Below are 23,459 nucleotides of genomic sequence, written 5' to 3' on the forward strand. Positions count from 1 at the left end.
AGTCTTTTGTCATTTATTTATCTATCTATCTATCTATCTATTTATTTATTTATTTATTTATTTATTTATTTATTTATTTATTTATTTTTGAGACAGGGTCTCTGTCACTCAGACTGGAATGCAGTGGCATCATCATAGCTCACTGTGGTCTCAAACTTCCGGGCTTAAGTGATCCCCCTACCCTGGCCTCCCAAAGTGCTAGGACTACAGGTGTGCACCAAAACCGGCTGTTTTTTATTTAGAGCCAAGGTCTCACCATGTTGCCCAAGATGGTCTTGAACTCCTGGGCTCAAGTGATACTCCTGCCTTGGCCTCCCAAAGTAATGGGATTACAGGTGTGAGCCACCACACCTCCAGCCTATAAACAATCTTGATCTTCCTGGTGTCTGGCTACGAAAATGTGGAAGAGTCGTCAGTGTCTCCATTCTCTCTCTTCTCTGATCTACACCTTAATTTTCCTAAGAAACTTTGTGAGGCTGGGCGCGGTGGCCCACATCTGTAATCCCAGCACTTTGGGAGGCTGAGGCAAGCAGATCACAAGGTCAGGAGTTCGAGATTAGCTTGGCCAACATGGCAAAACCTCGTCTCTACTAAAAATATAAAAATTAGCCAGGCGTGGTGGTGGGCACCTATAATCCCAGCTATTCAGGAGGCCGAGGCAGGAGAATTGCTCGAACCCATGATGGCGAGGTTGCAGTGAGCTGAGATCGTGCCACTGCACTCCAGCCTGGGCGACAAGAGCAAGACTCCATCTCAAAAAAAAAAAAAAAAGAAAAAAAGAAAAAGAAAAAGAAACTTTGTGCATACCAATATCCGGTAAATAATAAGACTATCACTAAAGGTTAACCGTATGATCCAAATTTCATTTCCCTCCACAAATCCCCTCTCCCAGCCAAATTTATCTTCTTATGGCTTCCTGAGAACACTATACACATTCCCACCTTCTTGCCTTTATATATGTTTTCTTTCCGTAATACATCCTGCCTTTCCTAGTGCTTAAACTCTCTAGAGAAGAATAGTATCTTAGGACTTTTATAGCTAATACTTAGTAATCCAGGCAAAGTTAACTTAGTATCCCTTCTCTAATGCTGTCATAACATGATAAATACAAACACATGCGATTTATGAAGTCATGTGCTAATTATCTACTTATTTTTCTATCCCTCTAGATATGCTGAGACAACTTTAAGGATGGGGTCGACACCTCATTCAAATTTGTTTCCCAAATACCTGGCAAATAATACAGACTGGAGAAGGCATGAGTGTAACAAGTAGTTTGTTTGCTTGTTTTTTCATTCATTTTTTGAGAGAGGGTCTTGCTCTGTCACCTAGGCTGGAATGCAGTGGTCCCATTATAGCACACTGTAGCCTTGAACTCCTGGGCTCAAGCAATCCTCCTGCCTCAGTCTACTGAGTAGCTGGGACTACAGGCACACACCACCACACTCAGCTAATTTTACTTTTTATTTTTTGTAGAGACAGGAGTCTCACTATGTTGCCCAGGCTGGTCTCAAACTCCTGGGCTCAAGTGATCCTCCCATCTTGGCCTCCCAAAGTGCTGGGATTATAGGTGTGAGCCACCACAGCCTGCCTAACAAGTAGTTTAAACAGAGACATTACTTTGGTTGTTACAAATAAACTAATGCCTTAAACAACACTTTTCAGGATTATAACTTTATCCTCCAATGTGGACTGCTCAACAGATTAAAACAATTCTTAACAACACATTTTTTTTGTCTAATTAGAAACAAACATGCTTGCTTCTATATAAACATATAGAAATAAAAGATTAACAAATTCTGATCAAAAGATCAAGTTACTATTATTTGATTTAAAAACAAAAAACAAAAATCATTACATAAAAGAAACCCAAAGAGTAATCTAGCAATTTTTTTTTTTCCTTGAGACAGCATCTCACTTTGTCACCCAAGCTAGAGTGCAGTGGCATGATCTTGGCTCACTGCAGCCTCCAAAGCCTCCTGGGTTCAAGTGATTCTCTTGCCTCAGCCTCCCGAGTAGCTGGGAATACAGGCATGTGCCACCATATCCGGCTAATTTTTGTATTTTTAGTAGAGATGGGGTTTCACCATGTTTACCAGGCTGGTCTTGAACTCAGGTGATCCGCCCTCCTCAGCCTCCCAAAGTACTGGGATTACAGGCGTGAGCTACTGCAACCAGCTGATAATTTTTTTTTTTTTAAAGCTTAATATCAAGTGTTTTCAGAAAAATATTTAAAACAAATTTTAGGCCGGGTGTGGTGGCTCACACCTGTAATCCCAGCACTTTGGGAAGCTGAGGTGGGTAGATCACTTGAGGCCAGGAGTTTGAGACCAGCCTGCCCAACATGGCGAAATCCCAGCTCAACTGGTGTGGTGGTGCATGCCTGCAGTCCGAGCTACTGGGGAGGTTGTGGCAGGAGAATCGCTTGAACCTGGGAGGTGAGGTTGCAGTGATCAGAGATCATGTCACTGCACTCCAGCCTGGGCAACAGAGCAAGTTTCTGTCTCAAAAAATAAATAAAATAAATACAACAAAACAAATTTTAGAACTTGAGGCTTATCAGTCAGTTTTACATAGTTCACTGCAGGCTTATCAGTCAGTTTTACATAGTTCACTGCAGTAGTTTCAGGTTGCTGGATATTTACATACTGCTCATTGAGTTTAAGTCAAAAGGTACTACTTTTCACACACATTATTACAGCATTGATAATTTTCCATTTCAACGGATGATTACAATGTCGAACAAGGTCAAAAAGATACAGACTATTAATATTAGATGCATTTGAGTTAAAAGCTTTAGTAAATAATCTCTGACTTAAATTTTTATTTTCTCCCAAAGACATTTAATGGGCCCCTATGAAGTATTAGGGAGGTATCAGAAACTGAAGGATTGATAACAAAATTGAAACTTAAGAACTATACATAGTTGAAGAATTGATTGCTGAAGGACTGATAACAATCGAAGTTTCCAAAATGATTTTGTCCTTTAGAAACAGTTATGTTTCTCTTGAGGGAGTTTTTATTCTAACAGGTCTTTCTTTGGAGGTAATAGATCCTTTTTAGTTTTAAGTCCCTTCCTCCGACACCAAGTGCAATCTACTCCAAACTAGGCAGGCAGTGTTTCCTGATTATATTGAGTCCCCTGGCCTAAATGGGAAAGGCCATACCTGAACACTTTCCTTGCTTCTAACTATCCAAAGTCCTAACAGTGTAGCCATCTTTAACACAACACAGAGCTAAAACCTCCAAGTCAGCCACCACTAATAACCCCAGAGGAAAAGAGAACATCTCCTAAAGGTCTCTCTCCATCTAAGTCAACTTGCCAAAAAAAGTTTTGCCTCCAGTACACTTTTAAAAGGAGACATAATCATACCCATTCAGTAACTTAACACACATATAAATGTTAGAAGGTAGGTAGGTTTATGGTATTTTAAATAACTCCAGACACAATAGATATCAAATTCCTTATTTAAAGTAGTTCTGAACAAGCAGTAAAATTAACATTAGTTCACACTAGAGGAAACAGTGATTCCTTAGAGAGAAAAGGTATACTTCATGTAATTAATTTCATTAAGACACTTTAAAAAGTAGACCAAAGTCTAACAAAACTTTTTCTATCAGAAGATAAAAATAATAGCCCTACAGTTGCTTCATAATTCAATATTTTGTTTTGGGGAAAAAGCAGAGACTTCACTTAGCTATGATCATAAAAAAGCAATATAAGTAGTTGATTCTAGTTATTCGTTTTTCTGAAGTTATTATTCCACCTTACCTTGACTTGGAATTCCATAAAACTCTTCTCTGAACATAGTGTTTCCTGTCTGAAAACTAGGAGCCAAAACTACTAACTTTTAAGTTCTTCCACTTTACACAGAAATCAATAAACTAGTTTTAATATTGGACTGAATTTCAAAGTTCTATTCTCTGTTCCTATTTGGCTGAAAGGTATACATATATCAAGAAAATTTCTATCGATTTTCAACTAGAAGTATCAGTTTTGCTGTCAGAGCTCTTTATTTTTGTACATAAAAGGAAGTGGGTTTTGATACTATCTCAGTGTTCTTCCTGTCTTACAATGCATTTGAAATGAAGTGATGTCAGATTGAGAGTAAAGGCCCTAAATAAGAAAAAGTAATAGACACAATTAGCTTGCTTTACCTTTATTGATAACTAAGATTTAGAACTGCTTTGCTGCATGCTCACTGCTGGCTACATGTCTGTCACTTTAATTTGCACTGGACTATAAAAACATCTATAAATACATAAGATATACCTACAAATTATACGGTATCTATACCACATGTATGACCCATGAATGACAGATGCATATTCTATGAGAGACTAAATCATTTTTCATTATCGGTAGCTTGGCATTCATTTCTTGAGAATATCAGAGCTGCTTAAACATGAATCACGTGACATCATGCGCACCTCTCACCCCACCTTCCAGATACCACATAACGCCCATTTTCTTCTAGGCTTTATTATAGACTACCTGCAACCAGAAAAGAGCTTTACAGAGCATCTCATCTGATTGTAAACTGAGGACAAATAACCAATATTATGATAATTTCTAGAAAAGGAATAAATGAAAAGCAGCTCAAAAACAATTGGACCCAACATTCAATTTGATATTACCTTACTGTTCATGTCTTCTATTATTACGCAGAGTGTGGAGCAAGGTTATGCTATTCATATCTACCTATTCGGCTACTGACAACAGGGTTCTATGGTTATTTCTCGGATCTTCCTACATCTTAATACATTCACCTCAAACTCTGAGAGAGAGTCATTAATAACCGTTAGTTCTGAGCAAAAGAAACACAGATACAACAGCCACTATTCAAAGAGCAGCATATGTGGCTCTTGAAAAGCAAGCGCCCCAAGTATATTCCCATTTTATAAGACTTTCTTTAATATTGACTTCCCTGTCCCAATCCCATCCAGAAAACATGAATCTTGCTAATTGTTTCCCTTACCTGATGACCTGGCTCGGTTCCTAATCTTAGATCTACAATTCCAAACTTAAAAGGAAAAGCTTAAAATGGGGAGTATCAACACTTGTGAAAAGAAGAAAAAAAATTAAAATTAAAAAAAATAAAATGAGGGGAATCAGGGGATAGACAGAGACAGCCCTTTCTACTTTCAGCTACACTTTTTCAAAAATAGGTGCTTAGTGGACCCCAAGGAAAGGAGGTCCCTAGGCTACACCTCCTTTCACTACTGACAGGGATTACTTTAAAACCACACATCAACAATACTAGTCAGAAGCACCCTCTTTGTCTTGCTTTCATTCCATTTATTCCTAACAATTGAGGTCTGGGTAGCTCTCTAAGTGGTTATCAACTTAAAGGTAAGATTCTCTGATTACAAAGTTCTCTAAAATTATGTACGTAGTAGCTATAGCAGAGAGAACAGATGAGGCCATCAATTATCTCAATTCTCTCCAGAAGTAGCAAAAACATTACCAGAGGGATGGCAGTGAATCAGAACTATTTTTCTCATATAGGCATAGTAACCATTCTGAAGGGACTTAAATGAATGAGTCTAGTATTCCAACATAACATAACCTGAGCTTCCAGTTCCAAAGACAACTCACCTACCATCACTCAAATCTAAGAGGATATTCAAGCTAGAAAAAAATCTCGAATGTCTGTTTTGCTCTGGAACTATGTCAGTCCTTGTAAAGGAATCATCATGAGTTGGTTTAAAATTTGCCTTGCCATTTACAGCCAATATAAATATTGGGATAAGAAAGGTTTGCCCTCTTTGAATAGACTCTGACAAAAAGCTACAGAATAATTAGCAGTATTAGGTAATAGTTCATATCCTTAACTGGAAAATCCATTCCAGGGAAGCTGCAGCAACAGACATTATTCCTTAAAGAAAGATTTTTGGGTGAGCTATGAAGTAGACACCAAATGGAGTGAGAACAAAGACCAGCAGACTAAATTCAGTGTTTGTTAGTAGAAATGAAAAGCATTCTTTTCCTAAGGAGGGTTGTTAGAGCATTAAGTGCTCAAAGTTGAGGCAAGTAAAATAAAAGCATCCTAAAAAGGCTATGAATGACTTAAGACCTTAAGAACAAATCCAGGTAAAACCTAGAATGTTGTCTGGTGTGGTAGCCACTATCCTCATGTGGCTATTTAAAGGTAAAATAAAATCAAAATTAAATTCCTAACAAGAATTCCAAATGTAAATAAGAAAGGAAATCCAGATACAGGTCTCATACCCTACACAAAAAATTAACTCAAAATGGATCCCAATCCTAAATAAAAATGAAAATTTCTGAAACTCCTAGAACATAACATAACAGAAGAAAATCTAGGGGTTTTATGACTTTCAAATACAAGACCAAAGACACAGCTCACAAAAGAAAAAAATTGATACACTAGACTTCATTAAAAATTTCTGATCTGTGAAAGAAAATGCCAAGAAAATAAAAAGACAAGACAGGCCAGGGGCGGTGGGCTGGCTGGGCGTGGTGACTTACACCTGTAATCCCAGCACTTTGGGAGGCCAAGGTGGGTGGATCAAGAGGTCAGGAGTTCAAGACCAGCCTAGCCAAAATGGTGAAACCCCGTCTCTACTAAAAATACAAAAATGAGCTGGACATGGTGGCAGGCGCCTGTAATCCCAGCTACTCGGGAGGCTGAGGCAGGAGAATCCTTTGAACATGGGAGGTGGAGGTTGCAGTGAGCCGAGATCACGCCACTATACTCCAGCCTGGGCGACAGTGTGAGACTATGTCTCAAAAAAAAAAAAAAAAAAAAAGACAAGACACAGAAAATATTTGCAAAAGACATATGATAAAGGATTGTTACTCAAAATATACAAAGAACTCTTAAAGCTCAACAATAAGAAAACACACAACCTGATTTTAAAATAAGCCAAAGCCCTGATGAGACATCTCATCGAGGAAGATATGTAGATGGCAAACAAGCAAATGAAAAGGTGCTCCACAACATATGTCATCAGGGAAATGCAAATTTAAACAACGAGATACTATTACACACCTATCAGAAAGGCCAAAATCCACAACAATAACCACACTAAACGCTAATGAGGACATGAAGCGACAGGAAGTCTCATCCACTGCTGGTGCAAATGTAAAATGGTACAGTCACTTTGGTAGACGGTTTGGAAGTTTCTATAAAACTAAACATATTCTTAAACATTTGATCCAGCAACCACACTCCTTGGTATTTACCCAAAGGTGCTAAAAACTTATGCACATACAAAATCTGCACATAGATGTTTAAAGCAGTTTTATTCATAATTGCCAAAACTTGGAAGCAACCAAGCTATCCTTCAGTAGATGAAGGGATAAACAAACTGTGGCACACCCAGACAATGGAAAGAAATGACCTATTGCAAATGAATACCAGAACAGAAAACCAAATACCGCATGTTCTCACTTACAAGTGGGAGCTAAATGATGAGAATACATGACACACAGAAGGGAACAACACACACTGGGGCCTTTCAGAGGATGGTGTGGGAGAGGAGGGAGAGGAGGAAGAGAATCAGGAAAAATAACTAGTGGGTACTAGGCTTAATTCTTGGGTGATGAAATAGTCTGCATAACAAACACCCATGACACAAGTTTACCTAGGTTACAAATCTGCACTTGTACACCCCTGAACTTAAAAGTTCGAACAAAAGAGAAATAAATGACTTACCAAGCCATGAAGACAAAGGAACCTTAAATGCATATTACCAAAGGAAAGCCAATCTGAAAAGGTTCCAACTAGATGACATTTTGGGAAAGGTGAAACTATGGAAACACTAAAAAGTCACTGGTTATCAGGCCAGGCACAGTAGCTCAAGCCTGTAATCCCAGCATTTTGAGAAGCTGAGGTGGGTAGATCACCTGAGGTCAGGAGTATGAGACCAGCCTGACCAACATGGTGAAACCCCATCTCTACTAAAAATACAAAATTAGCTGGGCATGGTGGCAGGCTCCTGTAATCCCAGCTACTCAGGAGGCTGAGACAGGATAATCGCTTGAACCCAGGAGGCAGGGGCTGCAACGAGTTGAGATCACGCCATTGTACTCCAGCCAGGGCCACAAAAGTGGAATTCAGTCTCAAAAAAAAAGTCAGTGGTTGTCAGGGCTTAGGAGGCAGGAAGGGATGAAGAGCTAGGGCACAGATTTTAGGGCAATGAAACTATTCTGTTTGATACTATAATGGTGAATACACATCGTTATACATTTGTTCAAAGCCATAGGACGTACTCTCCCAAGAGTAAATTCTAAAGTAAACTATGGACTCTGGGTGATGATATGCCAATGTAGGTTAATCAACTGTAACAAAATATAGCACTCTGGTGGAGAATGTGGCTAGTGGAGAAGGCTGTGCATGTGGCAAGGAAGGGGTACATGGGAAATCTCTGTACCTTCCTCTCAATTTTGTTGTGAACCTGAAACAGCTCTAAAAAATAAAGCATTTTTATTAAACTCCTTGGTCATAATAACCATATTTCAAGTGTTCAATAGGCCCATGTAGCTAGTGGCTACCGTGTTGTGCTGGACAGTAAAGATATAAACATCTCCATCATTGCAGAAAACTCTCCTTGACAGGACTGTTATAGAGGGTAAGGGAAAGTGACGGACTGACCTGGGGTCTGGGAAAAGAGGAACTACTAACAAGGGCATTTGTCCTACAGCATTTAGTACTTTATTGAAGGATCAGGTGGATTTACCTTTCCTTTTCCACCTGCTTTTTTTTCCCTCCTTGTTGCTGCCACCATCACTGCTGCTGCTGCTGTTCTCAGAACTCTGGGAATCTGACTGACCATCACTGCTTTCTTCTGAACCTTCTGATAGCTCTTTGACCCCATCCGGCACATCTTTCTGAAAATGTAGGCATCCAATTAGGATTAATCATTACCATTTCAGCAAATAGAAATTAAACTTCTGATATGCAATATTGCAACTTAATTGCATTAATTTTTGTTACTATAGGATTCAGTAGTAGAACCAACAATATTTTCTGAATTCCTGTCATCTCTTTGAGGCAAATAAGCTAATGTTTCCAACTACACCCAAAGATAAAAATCATATAAAACATTCATATGCAGGCACAACACAGGCTTAAATTAGACAAAAATTGGGTAGATATGAGTCCAGGTAAATGATTAAATACGCTAGATTTTTAAAACTACATAATAATTTTATTGGCTGGGCGTGGTGGCTTACGCCTGTAATGCTAACATTTTGGATGGCTAAGGCAGGAAGAATGTTTGAGACCAGGAGTTCGAGACCAGCCTGGGCAACATGGTGAAACCCGTCTCTACAAAAAAAAAAAAAAAAAAAAAATTAGCTGGGCATAGTGGCACACTCCTGTAGTCCCAGCTACTTGGGAGGCCAAGGTGGGAGGACTAAGCCCAGGAGTTCGAGACCAACCTGGGCAACATGGTGAAACCCCATCTCTACAAAAAAAAATACAAAAATTAGCCAGGTACAGTGGCATGCATCTGTGGTCCCAGCTACTTGGGAGGCTGAGTTGGGAGGATCACCTGAACCCAGGGAGTTTGAGGCTGCAGTGAGCTGTGATCCTGCTACTGCACTCCAACATAGGTGACAGAGTGAGATCCTGTCTCAAAAAACTAAATAAAATGACTTCATTAAATATATGTATATCCATGTGTGTATGTAAGTACCATTATGTACTCTGAATTCAATTACAGAATAAGAGTCTAGACATAAGGGATAGATAGTGCATTATTTGACTCTAATTGGTTCCTGAATATTGGTTAGTAAGTAGCAAGAATTAAATAAAAAAGAAATCTTTTTTTTTTTTAATGAAGGTCCTTCCTGACAGAAAAAAAGAAATCATTTAACAAATCATATGAAACTCTTTGGTTTCTGTACCTAGAAAGAATGCTAATCAGAAAGGATAACTATGTCAGCTTAGTATGTGAGAGATATAACAAGATAGTTCCAAGACCAAAGACTAGAAAACAAGATTTCCTGGCTTTACCCTCTCCTAATTGTACAGCCTCGGTTAAAATCTTAACCTTTCATGCTTCAGCTTCCCCATCTACAAGGTGGGGATAATAGTACCTACCTTAGGCCAGGCGCGGTGGCTCAAGCCTATAATCCTAGCACTTTGGGAGGCCGAGACGGGCGGATCACGAGGTCAGGAGATCAAGACCATCCTGGCGAACATGGTGAAACCCCGTCTCTACTAAAAAAATATTAAAAACTAGCCGGGCGAGGTGGCGGGCGCCTGTAATCCCAGCTACTCAGGAGGCTGAGGCAGGAGAATGGAGTAAACCCGGGAGGCGGAGCTTGCAGTGAGCTGAGATCCGGCCACTGCACTCCAGCCTGGGTTACAGAGCGAGACTCCGTCTCAAAAAAAAAAAAATAGTACCTACTTAAAAGTTCATTCTTCAATTAGCTCAAGTTAAATGAGCTAATAAATGTGAAATGCTTAGAACTGTGCCCAACATAAGAGGTCAAAAAAAACACACAGTAGCATGTGTTTACATAATATATAAAAATACACATGTATGGCTAAACACACTAGTGAGTGTTTGTGGTTTTTTGTTTTTTATTTTGGGAGACAGGGTCTCACTCTGTCACCCAGGCTGTAGTGCAACAGTGCGATCACAGTTCACTGTAGCCTCGACCTCCCAGGCTCAAGCAATCTTCCCACCGCAGCCTCTGGAGTAGCTGGGACTACAGGTGTGTGCCACCATACCCGGCTAATTTTTTAAATTATTTATAAATCCGGGGTCCTACTATGTTCCCCAGCCTGGTCCTGGGCTTGAACTCCTGAGCTTAAGCAATTCTCTTGCCTTAGCCTCCCAAAGTGCTGGGATTATGGGCATGCGCCACTGCACCTAGCCTGTGAATGTTATTTCTAAGCTATAAAACTATCAGCAGTTCTTTTTTCCTCCAATAATTTATTTTCCCACATTGTTTTAATAATCAGATAAAAATAATTCTGACAGACAAAAAATGTGACCCTCCTAACACAAAACTGACACCCATATGACATTATAGCCAAGACTATAAATTTTGATCTAGTTAAGTTAGCTATTTTTTATTTATGTTCTAGTGCCATTTCTCTCTGAGCTGTCTCTTATGTCATACACACTTTCTTAAAATACACACCCCATATTTTTCTATTCTTTCCTTCAAAATGCAGGACAGCTTTTATAGAGTTAGTTGTCAGCCAGACATCTTGACTTGTAGGTTCAACAAGTATCTGAAATATAAATATAATTATCTTCTTTTCTTAAAATTTGTGATCCGTACAGGATCAATTGCTCATGCCCCAAATTCTAGAATCATTTCAGCCCTTTTTACCCACTCCAAATGCTACGTATTTTATTTATTCCTCTAATGTCCCTTGTCTCCATCTCTTTTACTAGTCTCTTAATTCAGGCCCTGAGTATTTCTTCCAAACAACCATAACCACCTTTCTGACAAATTTTCCTGCTTCACTCTTAAATCTATCCTACTAGTTATCCTCTTAAACTTGGATTTGATTATGCTTTTCTCCTGAAAAACCTGTGACATCTACCACCCCACAACCCATACACAAACCGCTCAGTCAGGTTTTCAAAGGCCTCCAGTGTTTGATCTCTACATAACGTTTACCACACTGGAATCTTTACCACTTAGGCCCATGCAAAGATTATGGTCTAATCACTCCAATTTACTCTACTTTCAAGTCCACTCTGAATCTTCCCAACTGTGCCCTTGCGTAAGCTATTCCCATGTCCTGGAAGGCCCTTCTTATTACTTATCTGACAAAGTCCAGCTCAAATCTGAAAAGTTAACAACAACAAAAAACTTCCACATTCCTTTACTCAAAATTAATTCTTATTTCTCTATATTATCACATTATTTTTAAAAACACAGAACATTTTGAGAGTATGCAATTATTTTAGGAACTATAATGTGAACTTCAAGAGATCAGGGGCCACAGCTTAACCCTCTTTACAGCCTCTATAGTGTCCAGCACAGAGGTAATATTGTGATATAGTCTGAAATATATATTTGGTTCCTGACTACAGTTCCTGGCCTATATATTTGGTTCCTGACTACAGTTCCTGGCCTAGAGCTCTTTTTAGCTGTTATAATTTCCTAAGCAATAGTGCTACTAGTAGAATCTTCTGCTCTTATATCTGGTCTTGACCCCAGCTTCTGACACAGAGCTCCTAAGACATCTGCAATTTCCTGAGTAAAAGGAGCATCTGACACAGCTCCTATGTCCCTTGGAATTTCCTGAGTGATAGAAGCATCTTTTCTTCCTCTTGGTGAGCTACTCATAGTCTCAGGATGGGGGTTGGTTTCCAGGGGAACCAACTATGTGACTAGAGGGTTGGAACTTTCACTCACTCCCCAATCTCATGGAGGGAGGAGGCTGAAGGTGGAGCTGATCACCAATGGCCAATAATTTAAATCAGTCATGTGTACTGAAGCTTTCATAAAAACCCAAAGGATTGGGTTCTGAGAGCTTTGAGATTTAGCTGATCACGGCTGGGTACGGTGGCTCATGCCTACAATCCCAGCACTTTGAGAGGCCAAGACAGGCAGATCACCTGAGGTCAGGAGTTCGAGATCAGCCTGGCCAACTTGGCAAAACCCTGTCTCTACTAAAAATACAAAAAATTAGCTAGGTGAGGTAGCAGGCACCTATAATCCCAGCTACTCTAAAGGCTGAGGCAGGAGAATTGCTTGAACCCAGGAGACAGAGTTTGCAGTGGGCTGAGACTGCGCCACTGCAATCCAGCCTGGGCAACAGAGTGAGACTCCATCTCAAAATGAATGAATGAATGAATGAATGAATGAATGAATGAATGATTTAGCTGATCACATGGAGGTTCCCGGAGGGTGGCAAGCCCGGGGAGGGCACACAAGCTCTGTGTACCTTCCTACAAACCTCACACTAAGTATCTTATCCATCTGGCCATTCATCTGTATCTTTTGTCATATCCTTATAATAAATGGGTAAATGTAAGTAAAGCACTCTCCTGAGTTCAGTGGGTAATTCTAGCAAACTAATCAAACCCAAGGAGAGAACCCCAATTATATAACCAGACAGTCAGAAGTACAGGTCACAACCTGGGACTTGCAACAGTTGGCATTTGAAGGGGATGGGAGGGTACCGAGCCCTCAACCTGTGGAATCTGACACTGTCTCCAGACAGATAGACAGATAGCATCAGAATGGAGTTGAATTAGAGCAGTGGTCCCCAACCTTTCTGCATCAGGGACTGGTGTTGTGGAAGACAATTTTTTTTCACAGAAGGGTTAGGGAGTGGGCGTGAGGGATGGTTTCAGATGAAACTGTTCCACCTCAGATGATCAGGCATTAGATTCTCATATAGAGTGCACAACCTAGATCCCTCACACGTGCAGCTCACAATAGGGTTTGCACTCCTATGAGAATCTAATGCTGCCACTGATCTGACAGGAGACAGAACTCAGGCAGTCATGCTTGCTTGCCCACCAATCACCTCCAGCTGTGCAGCCGGGTTTCTAATGGGCCACAGACTGGAACTCTAATTGTTAAAGGACATTCAGCTGATGTCTGCTGGAGAATTGCTTGGTATGTGAGGAGAAACATCCACACATCTGGTGTTAGAAGTATTGTACTTAATGGTGTATGAGAATAGGGAAAACACTTTAGTATTTTTTTCCCCCAATCTCTACAATAGAATAGGCATTTAATAAATTTTTTAAACAGTATAGAAGGTCCAGAACAGCTAAAACCAAAAAGAAATACAGAAAGGTCCATATGAGAACAAAGCCCTGTAACCCTACGAAGTTCAACAGAGTATATAAAAAGGAAGCAGGTAGGTAGGTAAATAAGTTAGGTAAATAAGTAAATAAGGTAGGTAAATAAGTTAAATAACATCTTTCTAATGTTAGGCTCCACACAACCACTGGACATAGTGATGACTACAGCTCAAAGCTAAAAAGGTAACACATATATACATGGACACAGTCACTGTCTACCAAACATTCATTCCCCTTTAGCTGACAAATTTCCTTTGGGGAAAATTCACTCTCCTCAATTCACCCGGCTTGAGCAAGCTTAATCTCAACCACATCTACAACTGGCCAATCACAAGACTACATACTTTTGACAAGCATGATAATTCAGCTATACTCATGTGAGCGAAGCCAAACCAATTAAGCCAAATCAGAATAAAGTCAGAGGCTCCTGCTTTAGTTCTTATCTCTTTTCAGATTTACAGCTTGCAGAGTGCAGGTTGGGGGTGAAGTTATATATGATGAGGAGAGACTGACTGAGAACGAAGCCAAAAGAAAGTGGAGACACCAAACCCTGATGATGCCAACTGAGCTTCTGGATCCAGCCTGGGTTTCCTTAGAATTTTCAGTTACATAAACTAATAAATTGTCTTACTCAAACTCATTTGAGTTCATTTTACAGTTCGTAAGTGAAAAGTTATTGATAAGTAAAGGTCCTTTCTCAGTGCAGGAATTTGAAATTAGCAAGCCTGAAGGCCGGGCACAGTGGCTCACGGCTGTAATCCCAGAACTTTGGGAGGCCGAGGCGGATGGATCACCTGAGGTCAGGAGTTTGAGACCAACCTGGCCAATATGGTGAAACACAATCTCTACTAAAAATACAAAAATTAGCTGGGCACCTGTAATCCCAGCTTCTGGAGAGGCTGAGACAGGAGAATCACTTGAACCCAGGAGGCAGAGGTTGTAGTGAACTGAGACTGCACCACTGCACTCCAGCCTGGGCAACAGAGTGAGACTGTCAAAAAAAAAAAAGAAAGAAATTAGCAAGCTTGTTATGTTAGAAAGAATATGGGCTTGGGAATTCAGTCAGATCTGGGTTCCTATACTGGTTCTGATACAATATGGGCAACACTGGGCAAAAAAATCCAATATTCTGAACTTTGACTTTCCCCATTATAAAAAAAGGAATAATAACCACAACTGTGAATTGTGGTAAAGAATGAACTGAGAATGTAATGTGAAGCATCTAGGCAGAATGCTCCAAAGAAACAATTATTATACAAATGTTGTGGGGCTCTCCATTATAAAAAAGGAATATTTATCATCTTTACTAGAATTTCAGGTATATAATAATCTATAGAAAAATACACATGTATTATTTTCCTAATTGTAATATTTCTTTTTCCTGTATTTTTGTACTTATCCAACAAAACAAACAGCAATAAAAAATTATTAAATGGTATTCACCCCAACTGTGAATTGTGATAGAGAATGAACTAAGAATGTAATGTGAAGCATCTAGGCAGAATGCTCCAAAGAAACAATTATTATACAAATGTTGTGGGGCCCCTTAAAAGGTCACTAGAAGTCATTTATTTATTTATTTATTTATTTAATTTTATCTAATTTTATTTTTTGAGACAAAGTCTCACTCTATTGCCCAGGCTGGAGTGCAGTGGCGTGATCTTGGCTCACTGCAACCTCCGCCTCCTGGGTTCAAGCAATTCTCTTGCCTCAGCCTCCTGAGTAGCTGGGACTACAGGCACACGCCGCTATGCCCTGGCTAATTTTTTATATTTTAGTAGAGATGGGGTTCACTGTATTGCCAAGGCTGGTCACAAACTCCTGAGCTCAGGCAATCTGCCCACCTCGGCCTCCCAAAGTGTTGGGATTACAGGCATAAGCCACCACGCCTGGCCGGAAGTCATTTTAATTTCATTCTTTCAAGATAAGATTATCATCAATAAAAAAGAATAAAGTTACTTCTCTGACCTACCTATAGTTATAGTTTTAAAAAAATGTACTGGGTGCAGGTTTCAAAACATTACCTCTTTCTGAAAATAAGCTCTTCAATAACAGAATTCTGTCCCTATGAGTCAAATATTTATATGTGGTCACTTCCTGTTTTTTCATGACTCCCCAACAAAATATTTACCTTCAAAGTATATACTCCCATTCTACCTGGAACCTTATAGAAGATGCCCTCTTCACCTCTGGAGTTTGTGTGAAGCATTGCATTCAGGCATGCAAGAGGAGAAGTCCCACTGCAAAACAAAGAGGAAATGTGATGAGGGACGCAACAATTAACTTCTGTCTCTGAATATCCTATGTAACACTTACTCAAGATAAAATTAATTAGTCAATACTCCTTTGACTTAAACATGTCTTGTAAACTATAAAAAGTCTACCAATATAGAAAGGGGCTGCCATGGAGAAAATGCATGTAAAAATCATTCCCATGTATCTACAAAATAGTAATTCCTTAATGCTGATCCAGTATCTAACATTTAAGTCAAGAAAAATACAGAAGTATTACAAACATATTTTGTAAACATTCTATTTAGCACAAGCTTTACAAATGTCCAGAGGTAAAATGAGAAAAAAGAACACACACAAACACACACAGATTCAAACAAACAGTATTAATTCCCTTGCATACTGCTGCACCAGACTGAATCTTAGTTGTGAAACTAACACATTGCCATTGTCTCTTGTATTCAAACCTATCATGAGATCACTTAAAAAGGTATTAAGTATGCTTCTGAATATTTATTTTATATGTAGCAACTTGGTTAAATGTTTATTAATTCTAATATATATGTATCATCTTTACTAGAATTTCAGGTATATAATAATCTATAGAAAAATATACATGTATTATTTTCTTAATTGTAATCATATTTCATTTCCCTGTCTTTTTGTACTTATCTAACAAAACAAACAGCAATAAAAAATTATTAAATGGGTATTCTTGATTTGTCCTGCTGCTGTTTTTTTTTTTTTTTTTTTTTTGAGACAGGGTCTCACTCTGTCACCCAGAATGGAGGACAGTGGCATGAACGTGGCTCACTGCAGTCTCAATCTCTTGGGCACAAGCATCCTCCCACCTTGGCTTCCCAAAGTAAGTGGATTACAGGCGTGAGGCACCATGCCTGGCCTGTGCCTTTCTTAAGAGAACAGCACCAATATCTCACCACTGAGCCCAATGTTGGGTTTTTGTTTAAAATAATTAGTCACATATTAAGAAAGAGGAAACAGAACTATAAATTAGATGCATGCTTTCTGACATACACCAAATGGAATTATATGCATTAAAGTGTTAGTATAGGCCAGGTGTAATGGCTCACACCCGTAATCCCAACACTTTGGGAGGCTGAGGCGGGCGGACCACCTGAGGCCAGGAGTTCGAGACCAGCCTGGCCAACATGGTGAAACCCCGTCTCTACTAAAAATACAAAAATTAGCCAGGGGTGGTGGTGCGTGTCTACAAGCCTGACTACTTAGGAGGCTGAGGCAGGAGAATCACTTAAACCTGGGAGGTAGAGGTTGCAGTGAGGCAAGATCACAACACTGCACTCCAGCTTGGGTGACAGGAGACTTGGTCTCAAAAAAAAAAAAAAAGAGTTCAGTATAAAATATCAAATTATAAATTGACTAGCATAAAATTAATTAAAATGTTTATCTCTGATAATTAACCTTTAGTTTTTATATAACAGGAATTACAAAAAGACCAAGAAGTTGGCCCGGACAGCCTGGAGGACAGAGTGAGACTCCATCTAAAAAAAAATAACCAAAACAGTTGGATAATATTTAAATAAGAGTTTTAGAATAAGAGCAGTATTAAAATATAGAACACAAAAGTACAGTAGTAGGAAAAATATTGTTAAAAATCAAGTATTAGCATAAGATTAAGAGCTGCAGTATTAGGTTGGTGCAAAACCACAATTAATTTTGCACCAACCAAATATTTTAAAATAGTGCTATAATACTAAAAGATAATGTTTCTACATCTAAGGAAAACAACAAAATCATTAGATAAAATATTATACTTCACATAAGAAAAAAATTAGGTAGCAAGCAAACACAGAGAAAGTTCATATGGAAGCAATGAAATGGAAACAGTGGTCTAGAGTCTCTGGAGATGTGTGGCATCCTTAAATGGTTTTTAAAAATTTCTCATAATACCTGAGGTTTAAGGCAGTTTACCCTCCATTTCCAGCTATTTTCCCTCTCAGTTATCTGTTGATGCTACTCAATAACCAAAAATAAGCCTACCAGAAGAGGCTGTTGGATTCTTAGTCTATCTAAAGAGTTTGCTGGGGAGAGCTGGGACATGAGTCCACTGTCTTTTGGTACTGTGAAAGTGTCCAGGATCGTAAACTACAGAGAAGGTTTTCATCCCCCCAAAACATTGGTGAACAATAACAAAGGAAAGAAAAGCCTTTTGCAGAAGAAACTGTTGAACATTTCCAAGCTGATTTCCATAGTCAACGTTTATCTAACTTGGATTTCCATGTTAAAAATATACATAATGTAATTCCAAAAGGGATCCCAAAGTTTGTATCAAATAAATACATAAAAATTGCCAAGAAATTTCCAGGAAAAAAAAATGATGGGAGACTTACTTAAAATATATTAACATGTACTCTTAGCAACTATTATTGAAGCAGTATGTTTCTGAGAAAAAAATCACCAAATGAATACCCTCATAGACTGTTGGTGGAAGAAAACAGAAAATGCAGAAACAGATCATAATTTAAAAGGTACCATTTATGTTTAATAGAAAAAACATGAGGTCATGCCATAGTCCCCTGTAGTTTGACTACCTGGCATCTGTTCCCTCTTCTTTGGAGATGGTACCTAAAAATTTCCTGTGAAACAAAACTTTTCTCACTTTCAATCATGTGGTTGAGAGGGACTTAATCCCATGCCCATCCCAAGGGTAAATCGAAACTGGTTTAAATTAATCAGCTTTTACACACACACACACACACACACACACACACCCCACTTTCCACCCCAAAGAACAGATACATGACTTAGGGCCAAAAATCTACGGAGCTATTTACTTGGGTATGTTGGGGGGAAAACAAAAAACTTGTTCTCCAGGGAATCTTCAGAAAGGGATCCTTTCTCTTCCCTTGTGTGGTATTAGGAAGCAAGGCCTAAAACATTCACAGTCATTGCGTGAGCACAAAGGAAAAATCTGGAATTAGAATGGAACAACACACAAGACAGACTGAGGAATGACACAGTACAAATCATAAGGAGAAATCCAACACCAAAAAGGGCAGAACTGAGAAAAGTCAGGAAGCAAATTTGTTTTTGTTTTTGAGACAGAGTCTCGCTCTATCCCCCAGGCTGGAGTGCAGTGGTGCAATCTCGGCTCACTGCAACCTTCGTTTCCGGGGTTCAAGAGATTCTCATGCTCAGCCTCCCGTGTAGCTGGGATTACAGGTGCCTGTCACCACACCCTGGTAATTTTTGTATTTTTAGTAGACATGGGGTTTCACCATGTTGGCCAGGCTGGTCTCAAACTCCTGACCTCAGGTGATCTGCCCACCTCAGGTGATCTGCCTACCTCAGCCTCCCAGAGTGTTGGAATTACAGGTGTGAGCCACTGCGCCTGGACAAAATTTTTAAAGTAGTATTACTTTTGCCTGTATCAAGCCTTTTTTGTTTTGTTTTTTTTGGAGGGACCGGTTCTTTATTTCAAAAAGACACTTGGGTCAATATCTGGTATCAAAAGAGTTGCACTATTGATTTGTCTTTCTCCCAACTGGCCCCAAAGAGACCACATCAAAGGAGTGTACATTTTAAGCCAAAAAGCTGCAGGATGTACCCCTAACAGACCTCATTGAAACCTTACCAAAAAATGGGAATTGGGTAGGGAAAGAAACTTTAGAAGATCAGCAAACTGCCAGCCCACACACTGTACAGGCTGTCACAGCCAGACAGGGTGGCCACGGTGCCACAAACCCAAAGAAGCAAAGCTTCAAAATAATAAAAAACTTTAAAAGTTTTGTATATAACCTATTCAAGTTTTCTCCAATACAAACCACATTGAGACAGAACTTTTAGCGAGAGCAGCTTCAAACCCAGAAAAGGATAATGAGATAATGAGATGAGTTTCATAAGGCTAAATCAGTGGCAAAACATAATCTTTCAAGAAGGGAGGATAGCAATTAAGTGGTCACCTCAACATAAGGGGCACATGATCCATTCTGCAGTCAGTTGAGAGTGGGTAGAGATGGGACAAAAATTTAGTTTCAGAGGTCTTACCTATTTAATTTTCACTTCTAATAAAAAAAAAATACAAATAACGTTGTCCAAAGATATCTTAAAGCTGAAAACCTGAAAAGCACATTTTTGTTTTGTTTTTGTTGTTGTTTGGCTAACTCCTCCTGGAATCACCTTTCTGGTTTGGCTGGTACTTTTTACAGAGCAATGAGGTTTCCCATAGTGGATTCTTTCTCTGGGCTTGTTTGGTTCTCAGTAAGGCAGGACTATAACTTTTCCTTTTCTCTATGGAAAGGGCAATATGCATCAAGCTGAAAAATCACTTTCCAAAAGTAAGAAAGGAATAGATTGCTGCTTTGGAGCTATGGAATTATTTGGAATGTTTTACAAATGGTTGCCACAAAACAACAAAAAAAGGTATTACAAAATGTGTATATCACAACATGCTTTTAAAGGCATTATGCATTGTGCTCACATTCCCTTAAATGTTGTTCCCAAAGGTGTGCAGCCTCTAGTCCAGCTGGAATCTCTGAGAAGAGGCAGAGACAGTTTAGCGAAAAAGACACAGGGGAGGTGGGGGTAGCAGAAGGAGAAAGCAGCCTTCCAGTTAAAGATCAGCCCTCAGTTAAAGGTCAGCTTCAGGCAGGCTGGCCTCAGGTGGAATCAGGGTCAGAGGGAGTAGCAGCAGCAGGGTGGGACTGGGGTGCTCTACATCTCATTCAGGTCAAGCAGAGTCTGGTCCAGCATCCTTTGTGTACAGAGTGCTCTCTTTGGTGCATTTTCAGTTTATCTTCCAAGTCATCAGTTGTCTTTTAGAGCTTGGCTACCGATCTCTCAGCAAACTCAGCACAGGTCTCTGCCTCCTTGAGTTTATCATTAAGAATCTTGATCTCTTCCACATATTTGTCTTTTTGAGAGTACTCTTCTTCAGCAGCACTCAGACACTTCAGGTTCTGGTCCATCAGTCTGATCTGCTCATCCATCTCTCGGCAATGGGACTCTACCAGCTCAGCTCGTTCCTCTGTGCATTCCAAGTCTCCTTCAATGATCACCAATTTATGAGCCACCTCTTCATACTTCCTACCTGCCTATTCTGCAATATGCTTAGCTTCTTTGAGTTGGATTTCCTGGAATTCCATCTTTTAAGGTTCAGTTTTCAATAACCTTCATATCTCTCTCACTCTCACCAGGAGCTTTTTCTGCTTCTTCCAGCTTTTGCAGGGCAGTGGCCACGCGCTCCTAAGCATAGTCCAGCTCCTCTTCAACCAGCTGGATCCTATGGTTCAAGGAGGCCACCTCAGCCTCAGCCTGTTCCCGGGCCCACCTTTCTCCCTCAACTTCTTGCTGGAGGCGCTCGGCTCTCTCCTCTGCATCATGTGCCTGCTACTGCAGAACCTGGATCTTGTGCTTCACCGCCTCAATAGTGGTGATCCCAGCCATGGTGCCTACCCAGCTACTGCTCACACTCTGGATCCTGCCTCCTCTGCTCAGCGTTACAGCTGCTTCTCACCATTGTATCAAGTCTTGCCTTGAGCCAGTACTACCTTTGGAATTTTGTTGAGATTTAAGTCACAAAAAGCTGAAAAAGTCCTAAAGAAAACAGTTTAATAAAGTGCTAGAATATCTCATACATCTGGGGGGGGAGGAGTGCACACAGTATATACAACAACAAAAACATATTCCAAATGAATTAAAACCCAAAGGCAAAATATAAAAGATTAAAAGAAAATAGTATAATCCTCTAGGCATGGTGGCTCATGCCTATAATCCAAGCACTTTGGGAGGCTGAGGCAGGTGGATCACTTGAGCCCAGGAATTCAAGACCAGCCTGAGCAATCCGTTTCTACAAAAAAAAAAAAAAAAAAAAAAAAAAATCAGCTGTGCATTGTGGCACACGCCTGTAGTACCAGCTACTTTGGAGGCTGAGGCGGGAAGATCACCTGAGCCCAGGAAGATGAGGCTGCAGTGAGCCATGATCAAACCACTGTACTCTAGCCTGGGCAACAGAGTGAGACCATGGCTTTAAAACACACACACACACACACACACAACAAAACAGTATAACTTAGAAGACAGAGAAAGCTTTCCACCAAAGAGAAAAACCCAAAAACCACAAAACAAACAAATATATTGACTGTATAAAAATAAAAATTTCTACGCAGGAAAAAAATAAAAGCAACAAAACTATAGAACATATATGAAGCTAGAATAATTAACTGCAAAACATATGGCAGACAAAAGATTAATAGTCCTAAGAAGATATTCTTTTAGGAAAACAAACAGCTCATTAGAAAAAAATGGAAAAAGGACGTGAAAAAATGATTCATAAACCATAAATGTAAATTACCAATAAAATGTACAATAAGCTCTAACTTAATAGTGGTTATAAAAAGGCAAATTAAATCAAGATGCCATTGGTCAGATGGAAAGAAATAAAATGATTCAAGCCATAGTTAACAGTTTTATACCAATTGTCAATTTCCCGGTTTGATATAATATGTATTTATATTTATTTTATATTTATTTATATATTTTTTGAGATGGAGTCTCACTCTGTCGCCAAGGTTGGAGTACAGTGGTGCGATCTCAGCTCACTGTAATCTCTGCCTCCCAGGTTCAAGCGATTCTCCTGCCTCAGCCTCCTGAGTAGCTGGGATTAGAGGCACACACCACCACATCCAGCTAATTTTTGTATTTTTAGTAGATGGGGTTTCACCATGTTGGGTAGGCTAGTCTTGAACTCCTCCTGACCTCAGGTGATCCACCCACCTGAGCCTCCCAAAGTGCTAGGATTACAGGTGTCAGCCACCGTGCCCGGCCTGATAGTGTACTATATTTACATAAGGTATTACCATTAAAGGAAACTGGCTGAAGTATACATGGGATCCTATGTACTATTTTTGCAATTTTCTGTGAGTCTATAATTATCTCAAAAAAAAAAAAGAAAAAAAAAGGCTGGGCGCAGTGGCTCACGCCTGTAATCCCATAACTTTGGGAGGCCGAGGCAGGTGGATCACCTGAAGGTCAGGAGTTCAAGACCAGCCTGGCTAACATGGTGAAACCCCATTTCTACTAAAAATATAAAAAATTAGTTGGGTATGGTGGCGGGCGCCTGTAATCCCAGCTACTCGGGAGGCTGAGGCAGAAGAATTATTTGAAACTGGGAGGTGGAAGTTGCAGTGAGCCGAGACCGCACCATTGCACTCCAGCCTGGGCAACAAGAGTGAAAATTTGCAAACAACAACAACAACAATAACAAAAAATGGACTGATAAAATCCATTGCTGACAAGGTTATGGGCACATAAGCACTCTTATAGACTGTTGGGAGGACAGAAAACTGCTGCCTTTTCCCACATTACTCAATTCTGCCTTAGGAAAGTAATATGGAAACATCCATTAAAACTAAAAATCTTTGGGACCACTGATACAATTCCTCTTGAATCTGTCCTACGAAACCAAGGCCAAAAGACTTAGGGACAAA

General features: G+C 39.7%; 1 protein-coding gene and 1 pseudogene across 4 annotated transcripts in view; both read right to left on the reverse strand.

Moving 5' to 3' along the window:
* ASXL2 (ASXL transcriptional regulator 2) overlaps positions 1–23,459 on the reverse strand; it is a 160,943-nt gene that overhangs the window by 58,014 nt on the left and 79,470 nt on the right. For 2 of the 4 annotated variants that reach the window (XM_023229942.1, XM_023229943.1), the window contains 2 exons: positions 15,893–16,001; positions 8,707–8,857 (listed from right to left, as the gene is read on the reverse strand). In XM_023229942.1, the coding sequence (XP_023085710.1) occupies positions 8,707–8,857; positions 15,893–16,001 (260 nt within the window). Of the gene's footprint in view, positions 1–3,772; positions 4,044–8,706; positions 8,858–15,892; positions 16,002–20,452; positions 20,533–23,459 lie in introns of those variants that run through there. The other 2 variants (XM_023229944.1, XM_023229945.2) reach the window with 2 other exon arrangements.
* Positions 20,686–21,600, reverse strand: LOC111554408 (annotated as a pseudogene).

Source organism: Piliocolobus tephrosceles, chromosome 15, assembly GCF_002776525.5.
Source record: "Piliocolobus tephrosceles isolate RC106 chromosome 15, ASM277652v3, whole genome shotgun sequence".
NCBI lineage: Eukaryota > Metazoa > Chordata > Mammalia > Primates > Cercopithecidae > Piliocolobus > Piliocolobus tephrosceles.